Source organism: Lepisosteus platostomus, chromosome 21 (assembly GCF_059453375.1).
Source record: "Lepisosteus platostomus isolate fLepPlt1 chromosome 21, fLepPlt1.hap1, whole genome shotgun sequence".
In the NCBI taxonomy this organism is placed as follows: domain Eukaryota; kingdom Metazoa; phylum Chordata; class Actinopteri; order Semionotiformes; family Lepisosteidae; genus Lepisosteus; species Lepisosteus platostomus.
This window is the reverse complement of record NC_142631.1, coordinates 11380136-11394208: the sequence shown is the minus strand read 5'-3', so window position 1 is coordinate 11394208 and position 14073 is coordinate 11380136. Positions and strand designations below refer to the sequence as shown.

The 14073-nt window shown below is 38.8% G+C and overlaps 1 protein-coding gene across 4 annotated transcripts in view; it reads right to left on the bottom strand.

Annotated features, from left to right (window-relative positions):
- The window catches only part of gpsm1b (G protein signaling modulator 1b), a 57437-nt gene that overhangs the window by 17198 nt on the left and 26166 nt on the right, over positions 1-14073 (bottom strand). For all 4 annotated transcript variants that reach the window (XM_088615182.1, XM_088615183.1, XM_088615181.1 and 1 more), the window contains exons 7-9: positions 13700-13855; positions 9826-9934; positions 6296-6410 (exon numbers count right to left, since the gene is read on the bottom strand). In XM_088615182.1, coding sequence (XP_088471308.1) covers positions 6296-6410; positions 9826-9934; positions 13700-13855 — 380 coding nt within the window. The remainder of the gene's footprint in view (positions 1-6295; positions 6411-9825; positions 9935-13699; positions 13856-14073) is intronic.

Genomic DNA, 14073 nt, shown 5'->3' with positions numbered 1-14073 from the left:
CTACCTCCTCGTCTCTGTGTCTTTCCCCATTTTCTGTTCCTTGACCTGTCAGTCCATCCCATCTTCCTGGACTGTTGTTGACTCTTAAAGATTTGCCAATAACGTAATTAACTATGGTAAACAAGCAAGTTCTTTTTGATCACCATGTCTCAAACAATGTGCCCCTTGCAGCTCAGCAAACACCAAACAGCTCCTACGTCTTGCTTTTTGCGAAGCAAATGGGCAAGTAGCAACTTTCTTCTTAAACTATCAAGACAGCAAATGGCCACAATGTTTAATAACCATTAATGTTTCTTACCTCCATCAGTTCATTAGGCCCTGTTCCTAACAATATTTAGTAGTGCACATTTAATCCACAGGCAGCTTAGAAAGCATTTAGAAACTGTGCTACTGTGTGATATGACACTGCTTTAAAATACAAATTCTGAAAATACTGTATACTGTATCTCTCACCTAAGAAGCTACAGTACATATTGGCCTCTGTTAGGGATAGTTCACTAGGCTGCGTAACAGTGCCAGTATTCGTCTGCCTCAAATAATGTTCCATTTTATTGAATGGTTTTGGTATTGTACATATCATTTTATTGAATGATATTACATATCATAAATACATATATTTACAGGTAAAAGTTGTTAAATGACAGCAAAATCTACAAAAAAGTGAAAACAATATGATTACATAGGTATTCACACACCTGAGTATTTGTTGAAAGCACAAGTTTTTTTGTGTTAATGATAGGTGAGTTGTTCCATACACATACTGTATGAACACACTGTATGTGAGCCAAGACAGATTTGATCAATATTCCAATAACCTTGCTATTACAACTGCAAGTGTAACTGGATAAATCTCTAGCCCCTTTGCACTTTATGCCACTGGTGAAATTTATACCACTTCTTGCTCAAGCTCTGTCAGGCTGGTTGGAGATTGTTGATGGACAGTAATTGAAGCCTGTCATAGATTTTCTATCAGATTCAAATCAGGACTGGACCACACAAGGACATTCACTGCCTTCTTGTTAAATCACTCCAAAGTGATTTTGATCTTGTGTTATACATCACTGGGCTGCAGGAAGTGAACTGTCATCCCACTTTTAGGTTTTTAGCAGACCTAAGAATGTTTTCCTTTAAGATTTACCTGTACTTTTTCCCTGTGCTTTTCCCCCTCAAAATTGACAAGTTTCCCAGTCCCTGCTAGTGAGATGTAGCTCTCTACCATAATGCTGCCACCAACATGCTTGACAGCAGGCATGCTTTTGACTGGGTGATGCACTGCACTGGGTTTGCTCCAGCATAATGCTTTTCATTTGGACTAAAAAGTTCTATATTTGCCTTGTCTGACCACAAAACCATTTGTTATTTGATTGTGGTATCATTTAGATGTTGTGTTGCAAACCACATATGGGATTTGAGATGAGTTTGCCATTCTGTCGTACAGACCAGATTTATGGAATGACCCAGATGTTATTACCTTTTGGAAAATGTCATCCATCTCGGTTATTAATTTCTGTAGCTCTTTCAAAGTCATTGTTGGCCTCAAAGTAGCAATCTTACTGTAACATGTTTCCTCCTTGCCCATCTGCTCACCTTAGGGGGACAGCCTGATCTAGGCAGTGTCCGGGTGATATGAAACACCTTCCACTTTTAATAATCAACTTCTCTATGTTCAAAGGGATATTCCATATATGTGAAATTTCTTATAACTTTTATTAATCTTTCAACAGCTTCATCCCTGAGATGTTTTGAAAGCCCCTTGCTTTTCATGGTTGAATATTTTCTACCTGACTAATGGAACTGACAGGTGTATTTACTGTATTTGGCAACACAAACTACTATTATTGCATGGAGACAGAGGCCACTGAACTAATTTTGTGACATTGAAGAGTAGATTTTTGTACTTGAACTAATTTAGCTTTGTCGTAGCAAAGGGGAAGGAATACGTATCCAAAAACAATATTTAGGTGTTGATTTTTCTTTGCAGTTTTTTGTTGACATTTAGCTTCTTTCAGCCATGAAAGTGTTCAGTTTGAGCATTCCAGGTTTTTTAAATGTGAACAAATAATTTATAATTCAACAAAATAATCAGAAAGGGGTAAATAATTTTGCAAATCCCTTTAAATATTGTTCATTGGTTCTGTTTTCCTGACCATGGGTTTGATCTGTTTGTTTTTGACTTCCTCCTCCCTTGTTTATTTTGATTTGAGACCATGAGATGGTGAAACACAGCCAGATATTAGAAACAACACCCTTTACCGCATTTAGCTCCTGGGAGAAGGAATCTAACTAGGTAGTGTAAACTTCAGATGGATGGTAAAAGAGACTGCATTAATCCTTGTTTTGTTTAAAAGTCTGATTCACTGGAAAAGATGTGTGCCTTTCCCTCTTCATTTTTAATTTCAGATCCTGTTTACAAAATGTGGTATATCCGTTATAGCTTTTGCCCGGAAAACATTTAGAAAAGGTATTTGTTTCAATGTAATTTTTCAAAGGGTGTCTGTCACATACAGGAAATCTGAGATTTTATTTTATTTTCTATTTTATTCAATTAAAAATTATAAGATATGCATTTTCTGGTAAAACTGTACAAATGCAAGACAAAGTTTAATAAGAACACAGAGAATACAATTTGTAAAGAAATCAATATGGGACCAACTTGCTATGTTACATGTTTTGACTAATTTGTTATGCTAGTTTTGTTTGTCTTGAAGTTGTGAGTTATGAACCTGTTTTTATTTTTGGTTCTTTTCAGTTCAAGTTTTTATATACTTGTTTCTTTTTATAAGTCCATCCATAAAAAACATAGAACACACACCTAGTAGATGACTATAATTAGGAGTCTTTATGGGTGTAGAAACGCTGAATATTATGGAGCTTTAGTAAACTTAGTTGATGACTCATCTCTATATTAAAGTATTATGAGAATAAGGCCAAACATATCTTACTATTTCTATTGTAGCTTTATGCATGGCAGATCATAGGTGATGATAACCAGTAGTAGGGAAAGAAACAGTATCTCAAGATGGTATTTTCTTTTGACTGTGCGTATATGTTAAAGGGCTTAGGTAAAGATTAACTTACTGTCACTCAGAAGCATGCTAAAAGGACCTAATAGAAAATAAGTGGCAGGAAAAGCATATTATTGGTAAACACTGTCCAGCAATTCTGAGGTATTAAAAACCATTATCAGATATTGACAAGGTGTGAACATATACTGTAGCATTCAACATTCCAATAATAACTACCCGCTTGATGACTTCACAGTTTTGCTGCAATTTTAAAGGAATGGTTATTTCAGATAAGTGTTTTCCCATTGAGTGGAATATTAAGAATATAGCAAAGTGAAATTCTTACTCATGGTTTCAGTCAGTGGGCCCTTTTTCTCAGCTGTTTGTATACTGACAACCAAATCCAAAATGACGTCACAGAAGACCATAAAAACAAAGTAATTCTGCCAGCAACACTTTTTTTTCTTAGACAAAAATGCCGGATAAAATTGTACCATATTTCTAACAAGAATGTACCTCAGTATAAAGCAACACCTTAATGCTAAAATGTACATGATATATTTCAGCTCCCTCTCTGTCTCCTTAAATTTCAAAGCAGCTTATCACTCTATACATTTCAATTCTTTCCTTTGTGCTATAATGTCCTAAAGCACTTCCCAAATCTGGTCCTCAGATTATAAAGTCCGGCAAGTTTTCTAGGCATATTGTTATAAACAATTCTGCACCTGGAAAAGGGTTAGACTCATCCATTCAAGGTTTAACTAGGTCTCTGTATCCTTTTACATAGTCTCCAACTGTTGAGGATTTTAAAAAGGTCTAAAACACCTGCTGAATTCCGGATTCAGAGAACCTGCGTTGGGAATCTTATGCCCTGAAGTGTCTACCTCTGGATGCGAGCTGAGTAATTTTCACACACTCACCACCTTCTTCAAAGGGAATCCAGAACTGTTAATCCATTAAGACTGTGAACACTACAATGCTACAGCACAACCCAGGGGTCTGTTCTTATCTAGACACTGTCTCACACTGTTAGTTCTGCTCTTTCTCCATCCCAGTCAGGCTCAGGAATGTTTCACATTGACTTTTCTTGAGTGGGCGGGAAGGTAAGAGAAGGAAGGAATGAGACAGGGGAACTGAAGTCCCATCCCACCTTCTAAAAACTCCTTTAAATGCTCAGAGGTTAGCTGTTTGCTTTTTCATGCCAGCTCCATTTTTTGGCTCCTTTTTGCTTTAAGTCAACAAAACAGGACATTAAACAAACCAGAGAAGTGGGATGGATGTGTTAACTGTTTCCCTGTCACAAGAGATCTAATGTACTTTCAGGCTTTTCAAAAGGGGGAATTTTAATAATGATGGCCAGTTGATGTACATACAGTTTATCATGTGCCCAAAATAACAACCCTGTTAAACCTGACGAACTGACTTGCTTTATCAGATTTTCTAAGACAAAATTGCCAAACGAATTACAGAAATATTATTGAGAAACCTTCAAAATCTTCAGGTTCTTGTTTTAACTAAAAGCAAATTGAATGTGTCTCCGTTGCTTGTACGATACATGTTCATCAGTGTACAGAAAAAAAAAACTTGAACCAGAATCCAAATAATACTGGATTACTAACGGAAACAAAAGATCTCTTCCTGTTTTATGGCAAGTCCAGGAAAAATAGTTAGATCAAACTTCATTTTACCTGCTTTTAACAAAATTAAACGTCAAAGTCAAAGACCAGAATTTTCGAGCCTCGTGGACAAAGCACTGCTTTGTAGTGGTATAGTCAATGTGTTCGTTAGCTCAGGAACTGAAGGAGTTCTATAAGGCTGGTGAAAAAGCCTCCCCAGTTTTCCCATTTGTTCACTTTGGGAAACCAGGATGAACTTGCTCTGAGGCAAGTGTCCTCTGCTTCCACGGACAGGCTGCTGCTTTTCCACAAGGTCATGAATCAGCAGGGACAGAGGCAATGTCAATGTAAGCAGACAGGGCAAAGAGTTAACTTCCTCCACAGGAACTGGGCCGCTGCACTGGCCATCTCAATGCTGCCACTGTCTGGGAGCTCTCCAGCACCCTGAGCACAGAGCCTGATTTATAGGAGAGGAAAGGTGTGTGTGTGTGTTTGCGTGTGGTTAGAAACGACTTCAGTAACATGCTCAGGAATTAAAAGTGAAAAACAAACAACTGATGGAAACCATTATAAGCTCATCTTTGTTTTGTATGGAACCAGACATTTTTCTTCTTCTTCCCACTTGTGTTGTAAATTAGAACAGCATTCAAAAACAATACGGGGTGAACCAAACGTCGAATGCTCTAGAACACAGTGAACCACTCAACCAGTACCTGATTAGTCAACTTGTTCCGGAATTGATCCTGAAAGTGTTTCTTGCCAGAGCTACCAAGTATTCACCCAGAACAGCAGTGTTCTCTTCCCCACAAGCACAGGAGTGCAATGACAGGATGTTAACATTAAACAAGGAAGTAAGTGTAACCTGGCAGGTGTTTGTGCATTATCTTGATAAGTGTTTCAAGCCCTGACTGAGCTTCACACCTAATACCCCCACCCCCTCCTCAGTCAACAAACATAATCCCAGAGCACCTATTACAAATGTGTAAACAACCCAGCAGGACTGTGCCTGTTTTTGTGTCACAATGGTGATAGCAAGGACATAATAGCAACCCTAGATTGTTAAACAGGGCAGAAGCAAATCATTCACATGGCACTGGCAGAAATGTGACATTTGTCCAATAAGTGACAAACAATATGATGGGCTGGAGAACCTGATGTGAATACTTAAGGCAACAAACCAGCATTTTAAGGTTTAAGTAGACTCTTTTCTACAGTTTTGACTTTTGAATTTCTTCCAAGTTTTCCCACAGGTCTGAACAATACATTTTTAGTCCTTCTTGGCAATTTGTTTAAACTTTTTTCAGCCCAAAACAGTTTTTTAGACATAGTGCATTGTTCTGTTAAAACTCAGAGTAAAATGGTCTGCAGTTATGTGCAGAAAAAGTTCTAAATGTTATCTCAAATCAGCTTTAACTTTTCAATTCTTTACAGCTCAGGATTTCTATAAGACACAAGTGGTAGAAGCCAACTTCCCTGACAACCTCATAAATAAGGATTAAAAGAAATGTGTTTAATAATTTAAAGAAATAAAGTGATCGATGCATGAAATATGTTTGTTAATCTAACACATTTGATGGATTATACTGATGTAGTGCAAGCAAGGTTTGAGGTTGCAGGGTAATGCAGTGCAATGCCACAGAGAGAGCACACAGCAGATGCTTGTTTCAGTATTACCTTGTGCCTCGAACTCCGATCCACACGGCGAAAGATCACCCTCGCACATTCCCAAAGCTTCCATCAACTGCTCCAGATTCATCCGAGCTGTCAGCTCACCATTCCGGTCACCAATCTGCAGAAAAAAGACCAGCTCATAGTATGGGAAGACTAGGTCCTGAAGTCCTCTCTTAGGATCTACTGACCCATGTTCAACTGCTGTTCACAGGGAACCCTTCTCCACTTCGTTCAGGAGTCTCTGTAAAGTGCAGACTCTTTGGATATTTGGAAGTCTTTAACAGTGTGGACAATAAAGTCCCCAATCCTCCACTTCTCAGCTAATCTAATCTTAGATATATACCATTTGCTTGTTCTGCATACTAAAGCACTGTGTGATGGAAGATGTATTGCAGCTCTTCCCTTTCCTTACTTTTGTAGTAAGCAATCTAAAAATAATTAATAATAATTGCTTACACTTATATAGCGCTTTTCTGGACACTCCACTCAAAGCGCTTTACAGGTAATGGGGACTCCTCTCCACCACCACCAATGTGCAGCATCCACCTGGATGATGTGACGGCAGCCATAGTGCGCCAGAACGCTCACCACACATCAGCTCTCAGTGGGGAGGAGAGCAGAGTGATGAAGCCAATTCATAGAGGGGGATTATCACGCCCGACATCCCTCCCTAGAGGGCGCTCCACTGCTCCCATTATTGTTTGTGTGATTAAGCTCTCCAGGTGTACCCTTTTAGCGTTATTATTTTAGACCAGTCCTCGGGGCTCATCATTAGGGTAAGATGTTGCGAGGCCCGCCTAGCACCAGGAAACCCTATGTCCGTCTCCTGAGGGCATAGGCCTCATCCCCGACACCTCCTGCTTCCTGAGCCCGGGGTCTGGAGGATCTCGCCCAGTCACCCTTGGACCTCCATGCTTTGTCTGTCCGTGTGTTCCCCCCTCCCGGGGATTTTAACTTTGTCGCGTCCCAGGATGGATTCCTTGTTGATGGACTCTCGGACTGTGCTTTGACCTCCCCTTGGACCCGTTTGGATTTGGATGCCGTTTTGTCTTCCCCGTACACTGTCTCATGGATTGTCACTATTATTTTGTACACTATTAAACCCCTGTGTGTTCCTTTTTACCACGCCTCCTGTTTTCTCCAGCTCTAACCGCATCGCATAGGGTCTTCTACAAGATCTGACACGGATTTCAGTCCGTGTTCGTGACAGATTATTAGGAGGCCACAATTAGGAGGCTACAAGTCAACATATTCCACATAAGTTAACAAATATATGGAAAAAAGGAGTGGGTGATTGTGGATTCAGTGAGTGTCAAAGTGGGTAATTCTCACTTCAAAAGTTATCCATGTTAAGGATCAAAATCTGATTGGTGCCACATACCAGGAAGTTTTTAATGCAAGTGCGTACAAGGACAACTTACTTGACTTGCTTTTTGTTCCCAGCAAACAAGTTTTGTCATTCCCCGAGAAAGCTGAGTCGTGACTCAGAATCCAAAAATGAATACAAATATTAAAAAATAAGCAAATTAGGAACCTCTGGTCTTGGCACGAAGATCACAAGAATTAATGTGATACCAATCATTAAACCAAGGGGTTAGTCACATTAGGCTGTGTGTTTTGCGAAATATGTAGTGAGACTATCCGTCTCACACCAGCGTAGTATTTGAAACGAGACGACAGCAATAGTAGCCTTCAGTGTGTTTACCATTACTAAGTGCATGAAAACAATGATCATTACTGAGTGAACCTTTCTGTAAAGTGGAGATTAAAATCCATTATTATATACTGTAATTGTAATTCAATGTATTCACTTCTCAAAACCAAAACCTTTTGTAGCAGATGCACTGACATTTTATTGAATAAATCTGACATGGGTAAATTTGTTATGTTGATTAACATTTTTGGGATAGAGGGGTCTAGTGAAAGGCACAGGGTTTCAGTGTAGCTGTAGCATACTGTACGTGGTCACAGCTGGAAGAAACACAAGCTGTATACAGCAACACCTGCTTGGATCTGGTTACAGATGCTGTTTAGTGGGATTCTGTTTTATTCCTCTCATGGAGCCTGGACAAATATCGTGCCTGTTCACTGGATGCCAAACACTGTCTCTGCTCATCCCACAAAAGTAGGTGAGTAGGGCATAAAAAGCAAGCAGTACATTTTCATCTTCCAAGAAAGCCACTGTTACACACGTACTGTCCTACTGAAAAGCAATCACATCAGGATGAGCCTGCAGGACTGCAAGACTTGATAATTGTCTCACCTTTGCTACAATTCACCTTCACCTTGTAGACTTGCGTAATGACTAGACACTACTACCTAGACCTTGCCTTTTTGTGATGTGTTGATTTTGGAAAGGTGTTGTGAGAAATAGTCTCCCAGACCTGTCATTGAGGAATTGTATTTGTATCTTGATGTCATCTGTAATATCTTGATGTCAACAGCAGCATCCTATAAACAATGGGGTTTGTAAAGCTCCATCATACTAAAAATAAGAAAAAGAAGATACTAAAGGCTGAAGTTGACCATTCTAAAAAGCTTATGTGTTAAGTGTTTTGTTAGCAACAGCAGGAGACCTTGAGCTTTGTCTAATTGCTGTAGGAAGCGAATTTTGGATTGATGGACAATCCCATTCTATCAATCGCTCATCCTGCACTTAAAGCACTTTGACTGCTTAATCTGGAGTATAAATTAGATTAAAAAATAAAGTAAAAGGGTATTACATTTAAGGAGAGGGATGTGATGTGCATTACTGCAAATGATAATTAGATTTGCTGGAGAAATCCTGCTCCGTTGCTGGATAATCTGAAGCAGAGCGGGCTTGAGTGAAGATCAGGTAGCAAATTTCTCAGTCCTGTCCAAAGTTAATCACATGCCTGTGGATTGTAACAAAGTTACAGGGAACAAACCAAGCTTTTGAAATGGTGCAAACTCCACAGTGTGTTATGGGAGAGGTAGTGTCAATTAGAGTACAATCATTCTGATCCAGTATCCCACTGCAGTTCAGGCAGTGAAGTATTAAATTGTTTCACTACAGGACACCTGGGTTATTACCTATACTCTTACAGCAAAAAACATGTTTTTTTATACTCAGTTTATTGTCTCATTCAAAGGACAGCACCCCATAACACCCCTGGTCACCACACTAGGACATTGGGTTTGGAAATTCCGATCTAGAGGGAAGAATACAAATTACTACAGCAATTTGGTTTTCTTGGAGATTCCCATCCCAGTACCAATGTGGCCCAGACCTACTGAGTTTCTGAAAGCTGATGACATCAAATTTAGAGTGTCATCCATGTCTGTTCCATTACTGCTTGAGCCAACCCGAACAATATTTTTAAAAAGGCTTGCATGGCATGCTGTTTGTCAGAACAGTATTAAGCTGAAGCTTTTAATCCAGTTCAAGCAATGATTGGATCACTGTGGCTTGGAGCTTTTTAGGTATTATTATACCAGAAATAAAGTATTGCAACTTGACCATATGATGGTTACAGTACTTCACTCTTAAAGTGACCAAACCTTCGTCTTACCTCAACAGAGATTTCCAGGTGCTTTCTAACAAAGTGCAGAGCCTGTCGGTGATTGCCCAGAGACACATATGCGTTACCAAGGCTCCAGCAGGCCCGGCCTTCTCCCACCCTGCAAACAAAAAAGAGAGTCACCTGTAGAATCCACCCATCTCAAATCAAGAACTCAACCGGAGCTATAAAAGGCAATGTTCCTATCATTGCTTTGCTATCGCATTTCATTAAGAAACAGTGATGCCTTGGAAAACTACAACTGTACAACTCATCCACTTTGTGTTTGGGCAGGGGCAACATTGACATTGACCTGTTTGTGGACTAAACAGTAAACTCTCCACTTACATCTGGCATTTCCCATTTACAACTGTTTTTGTGCAATATATGCCAGGGACTTGTGTAATATATTTATAATGTGCAATACAACTTTTTGTGTACTGTTCTGGTTTGTTCTTTGTATATTCTGGACTGTGAGCAACTCTTCTTAGTGCACTTCTCACTGACTGTACTGATTGTATTGTATAAAATCACTTTATTAGCCATATACAACTTCTTGCATTAGGAATTTGCCTTTTTCATATAGCCCAGCTTGCTCTCCATGAGACACACAGACAGGGAGAGAAGCTTGGGGTCAGAGCACAGGGTCAGCCATTGTACAGCACCCCTGGAGCAGATGGGGTTAAGGGCCTTGCTCAGGAGCCCAACGGAGTGGGATTCCTCTACCAGCCATGGGATTTGAACCAGCAACCTTCCAGCCACAGGCCCAGATCCTTAGCCACAGAACCACCACTCCGCCCCTTGTATGTATTGTATTATGGTATCATTTTGTTACACTGTGCTGTGTTTACTGTGCTAAACTGCTGTTGCACTGCAATTTCCCTCACAGGATCAATAAAGTATCTATCTATCATATCTATCTACAAATAAATTCCTGTTAAGGAGTTCCTTTTTACAGTGCTCCATTCCACCAGCCTGGGTAGCACACACTGTGATTACTCTTGAGTACCTCTTTGTCATCGTTTTACTCAGGAGTCATCAATGATGTTGGTTGATGACCTGTCATTAGATCTAAACAGAGCCCTCAATTAGCTTGACAAAAGCAGGCTCAATTTATGATCATCAGACGCATTATGCTCCTCTTCTTTTTATGCTCAGCTACTAAAATTTCCCTTTAGTTGTAAAATTCCATATAAATATTCAATACTAAGCGGATTAAAACCTGCACAGTTAAGAGATTAACTGATTAAATCTTTTTGCTACCGACCAATGCACCACGAGTGCCCCTGTCGGTCATTTTGGCCAACTAATCACAAACCACAGTATAACATGAGTAGTTGCATGTGGTAGGGGTTTGTACCGCGCATTTTGAATGGCTGCATCTGTATTCATATTTCTCTTTGGAACAGCTTTTGCTGGAGTTAGCAGGCAAATGATCTTAGCAGAAATAACACAATATAATTTACAGTACATGTGAAACAGACTGGAAATCCAAAATCAGGGAAATTAACAAAGAAAATAATAGATGAAATATCCTCTATGTGTATATGTCTTACACGGAATATTGGAAGCTGTCTCACAATAATCTTATGAACTGAAAGGAAATTGGTTTTACTTCTGTGGGAAACGATATTAATTTAGGAACATAAACATAGTATGTAAATTGTACTGTATATGGCTGATGTTGGTATTTTAAAGAAAAAATACACACCAGTATTCCACTTTCTTCCTAAACATTTTAAGCATCAAAGTCTTACATGGGGTTACTTTGGAAACGTTTTTACGTGCTCCTTCTGACCATATTAAGTTTATATACTTTGTGAAAAGTGACAATGTTTAAACCTTTTCTGCAAATACGCTCGTTATTGGAGTAAACAAAAGCATACATTTAGAATTTGATTAATAGGGAATATTATATGGAATCGCGTATCTAACGAAATTAATAACTATATAATTATATTCATTTTTTTATATTTGTTAACCATACAGACAAAAAAAACAAAGCAGACTGATTCTTGCATGACATAATCATTCTTACAGTTAATAATTGAAAATGTACAGTAGGAAGGACCGAAAGCATAAGATTATGTTAAGGGTGGAGAGCATATTATTGTGTAAGGAATGACTGTGGTGATTATGTCAATTTATTTTCCCATTGCATAAGTTAAATATGGATGCATGTATTGTAAATTTATTTTACACATCGGTTTTCTTTGGATTTTAATTAGATTTATATTAATTGATTTAAAAAGTGCCAAATGTGGCATTAATTTCTTCTGGAATGTTTGCTACCTTTCCCATATCGTTTCTTATTGCTGGGACAATTAATTTTTCTCTTTCTTATTTAAGTTGTTTTGTTAAAAATGTACTCGTAGTCTCTGTCTCTGGAACTGTGTTTTGTTATTAATAATATTATCAAGTCTTAATTTGGTTTCTCAAAGTTCTTTTTTGGTTTGCTCAATGGAATTGAGTATCGAGTTTAGTTAAAGTATTCTAGGTTCTGTTCTAGTGATTCTTCAATTTCCTGATCCATCTTTATCTTGTGTGATGAATATAAAATAATTTCCCCTTGTAGAACTATTTTAGTCATTTCCCAGAGTAGAGTGGATGAGATTCATTGAACTCAATAAAGGCTGCCCACTCTCTCTTAAAAAATAAGTCAAAGTTGACATTTTTAGGTAGTGATACATTGAAACACCACCTAGATGATAGTTTCCTAAAGTGTTTGCTATGTAAATTGAAGCAAACTGGTGCATGACCTGAAATAATTATTTGTTTCTGTTTCAGTATAAATTAGTACTAATAGAGTTCCTTGAAAGGAAGAAGTCAATGAGAGAGTATGAATGATGTAAGAGTGAGTAATAGGTGTATTCTCTTGTTAAGAGGTTTTATATTCCAATTTGAATATTTTTGGTGTGTATTTCATTCTGATATCTTGCAACATCATACCTTTTTACATATGTGGTGTAATTCAAAACCACATATGTGTATATTCTAAAGTCTTATACAGCAGATGTTCTGGTGAAGAGCATTTTCTCTTGTATAATGGCATGTGCACGGTATTCTTTCCAAGGACTCAGCAAAACAATACTAAGGCAGCTGGGCTGAAGCTCAACAGTGCTGCACACATGTAAGAGTGCCTACAGAAATTGGGTTACAACTCTTCTCCAGCAAGGAAGACAAGGATAAAAGCCTGCATGGTCTGGGTCTTTCACTTTAAGGAACGCGTTTGGAAGAGGAGAGTGAGACACACAGATTTTTTCCAAGGTTTAACTTTAACGCTGGATGAAATTGAGCAAAACGGTCATTCAGGCTGGCAAGAGTGCCGTCAGGATCACTCATCTGTCACAACCACAATTAGCCTTAACCTTTACACCCCCTGCTATATTCATTATATATCCCAGTATTAGCCATTTGTTTCCAAATTCCTGTTTAATCTTACCCGTAATGCACTTTACTCCATGTGGTGAAATTATTCCTCACTCAAGACCTGTATTGTAGCTACCCCACTACTTGGCACTAAAGCTTATCTGTTCCTGCCTAATATTGTCTTATTGCTGTTATATTGTAAATTTGGAGTTCAATGTCTTTTCTTCAATTTTTGTTTTTATTTTGTTTACTTATATTTAAAGCTAAATGTTTGCTACTAATAATATAGTATAAAGTCAGGATTTCAACTCTTGGTGCAATCTGTCTTAAGACATGGTATGTCAAGAGAGTTCTGAATTTCATTTGATAAAGACCCCTGATGACAAAAAACAACCAATCCACAAACCATGGAACCTCTCCAAACGTCACCCATAGTGAACACAATACTGTTGAAGCACAAATTAATTAGGACGCAGGCATTGAAGAAACACGGGGCGTGAGACGGAGACCTGCTGACCTGTCAGTGAGCTCCTGGGCAATCAGCAGGTGTTTGAGGTGATAGTCTATGGCCCTCTCATACTCCTGCAGGAGCGTGTAGGTGTTGCCAAGGCTGTAGCAGGCTTGTGCCTCCATCACCTGATCCTTCAGCTGTCGAGAGAGCTGTAGGGTCTTTCTGGATGAACAGAGAGATAGATTACAGCTGAAACAGGCTGCTTCCAGTCATCAGAAACTCTTAACCTAGTTGAACTGTTTAAATATTGACCCTTTCCTTACAGCATTGTAGAATAGTACAGTACTCGAGCGTCTGGGCTCCTGACTGAAGGTGTGAGAGTTGAAGTCTGAGTTGTGGATAATATATGGGTTTTTGGGCAGCCATATTATCATGATTGA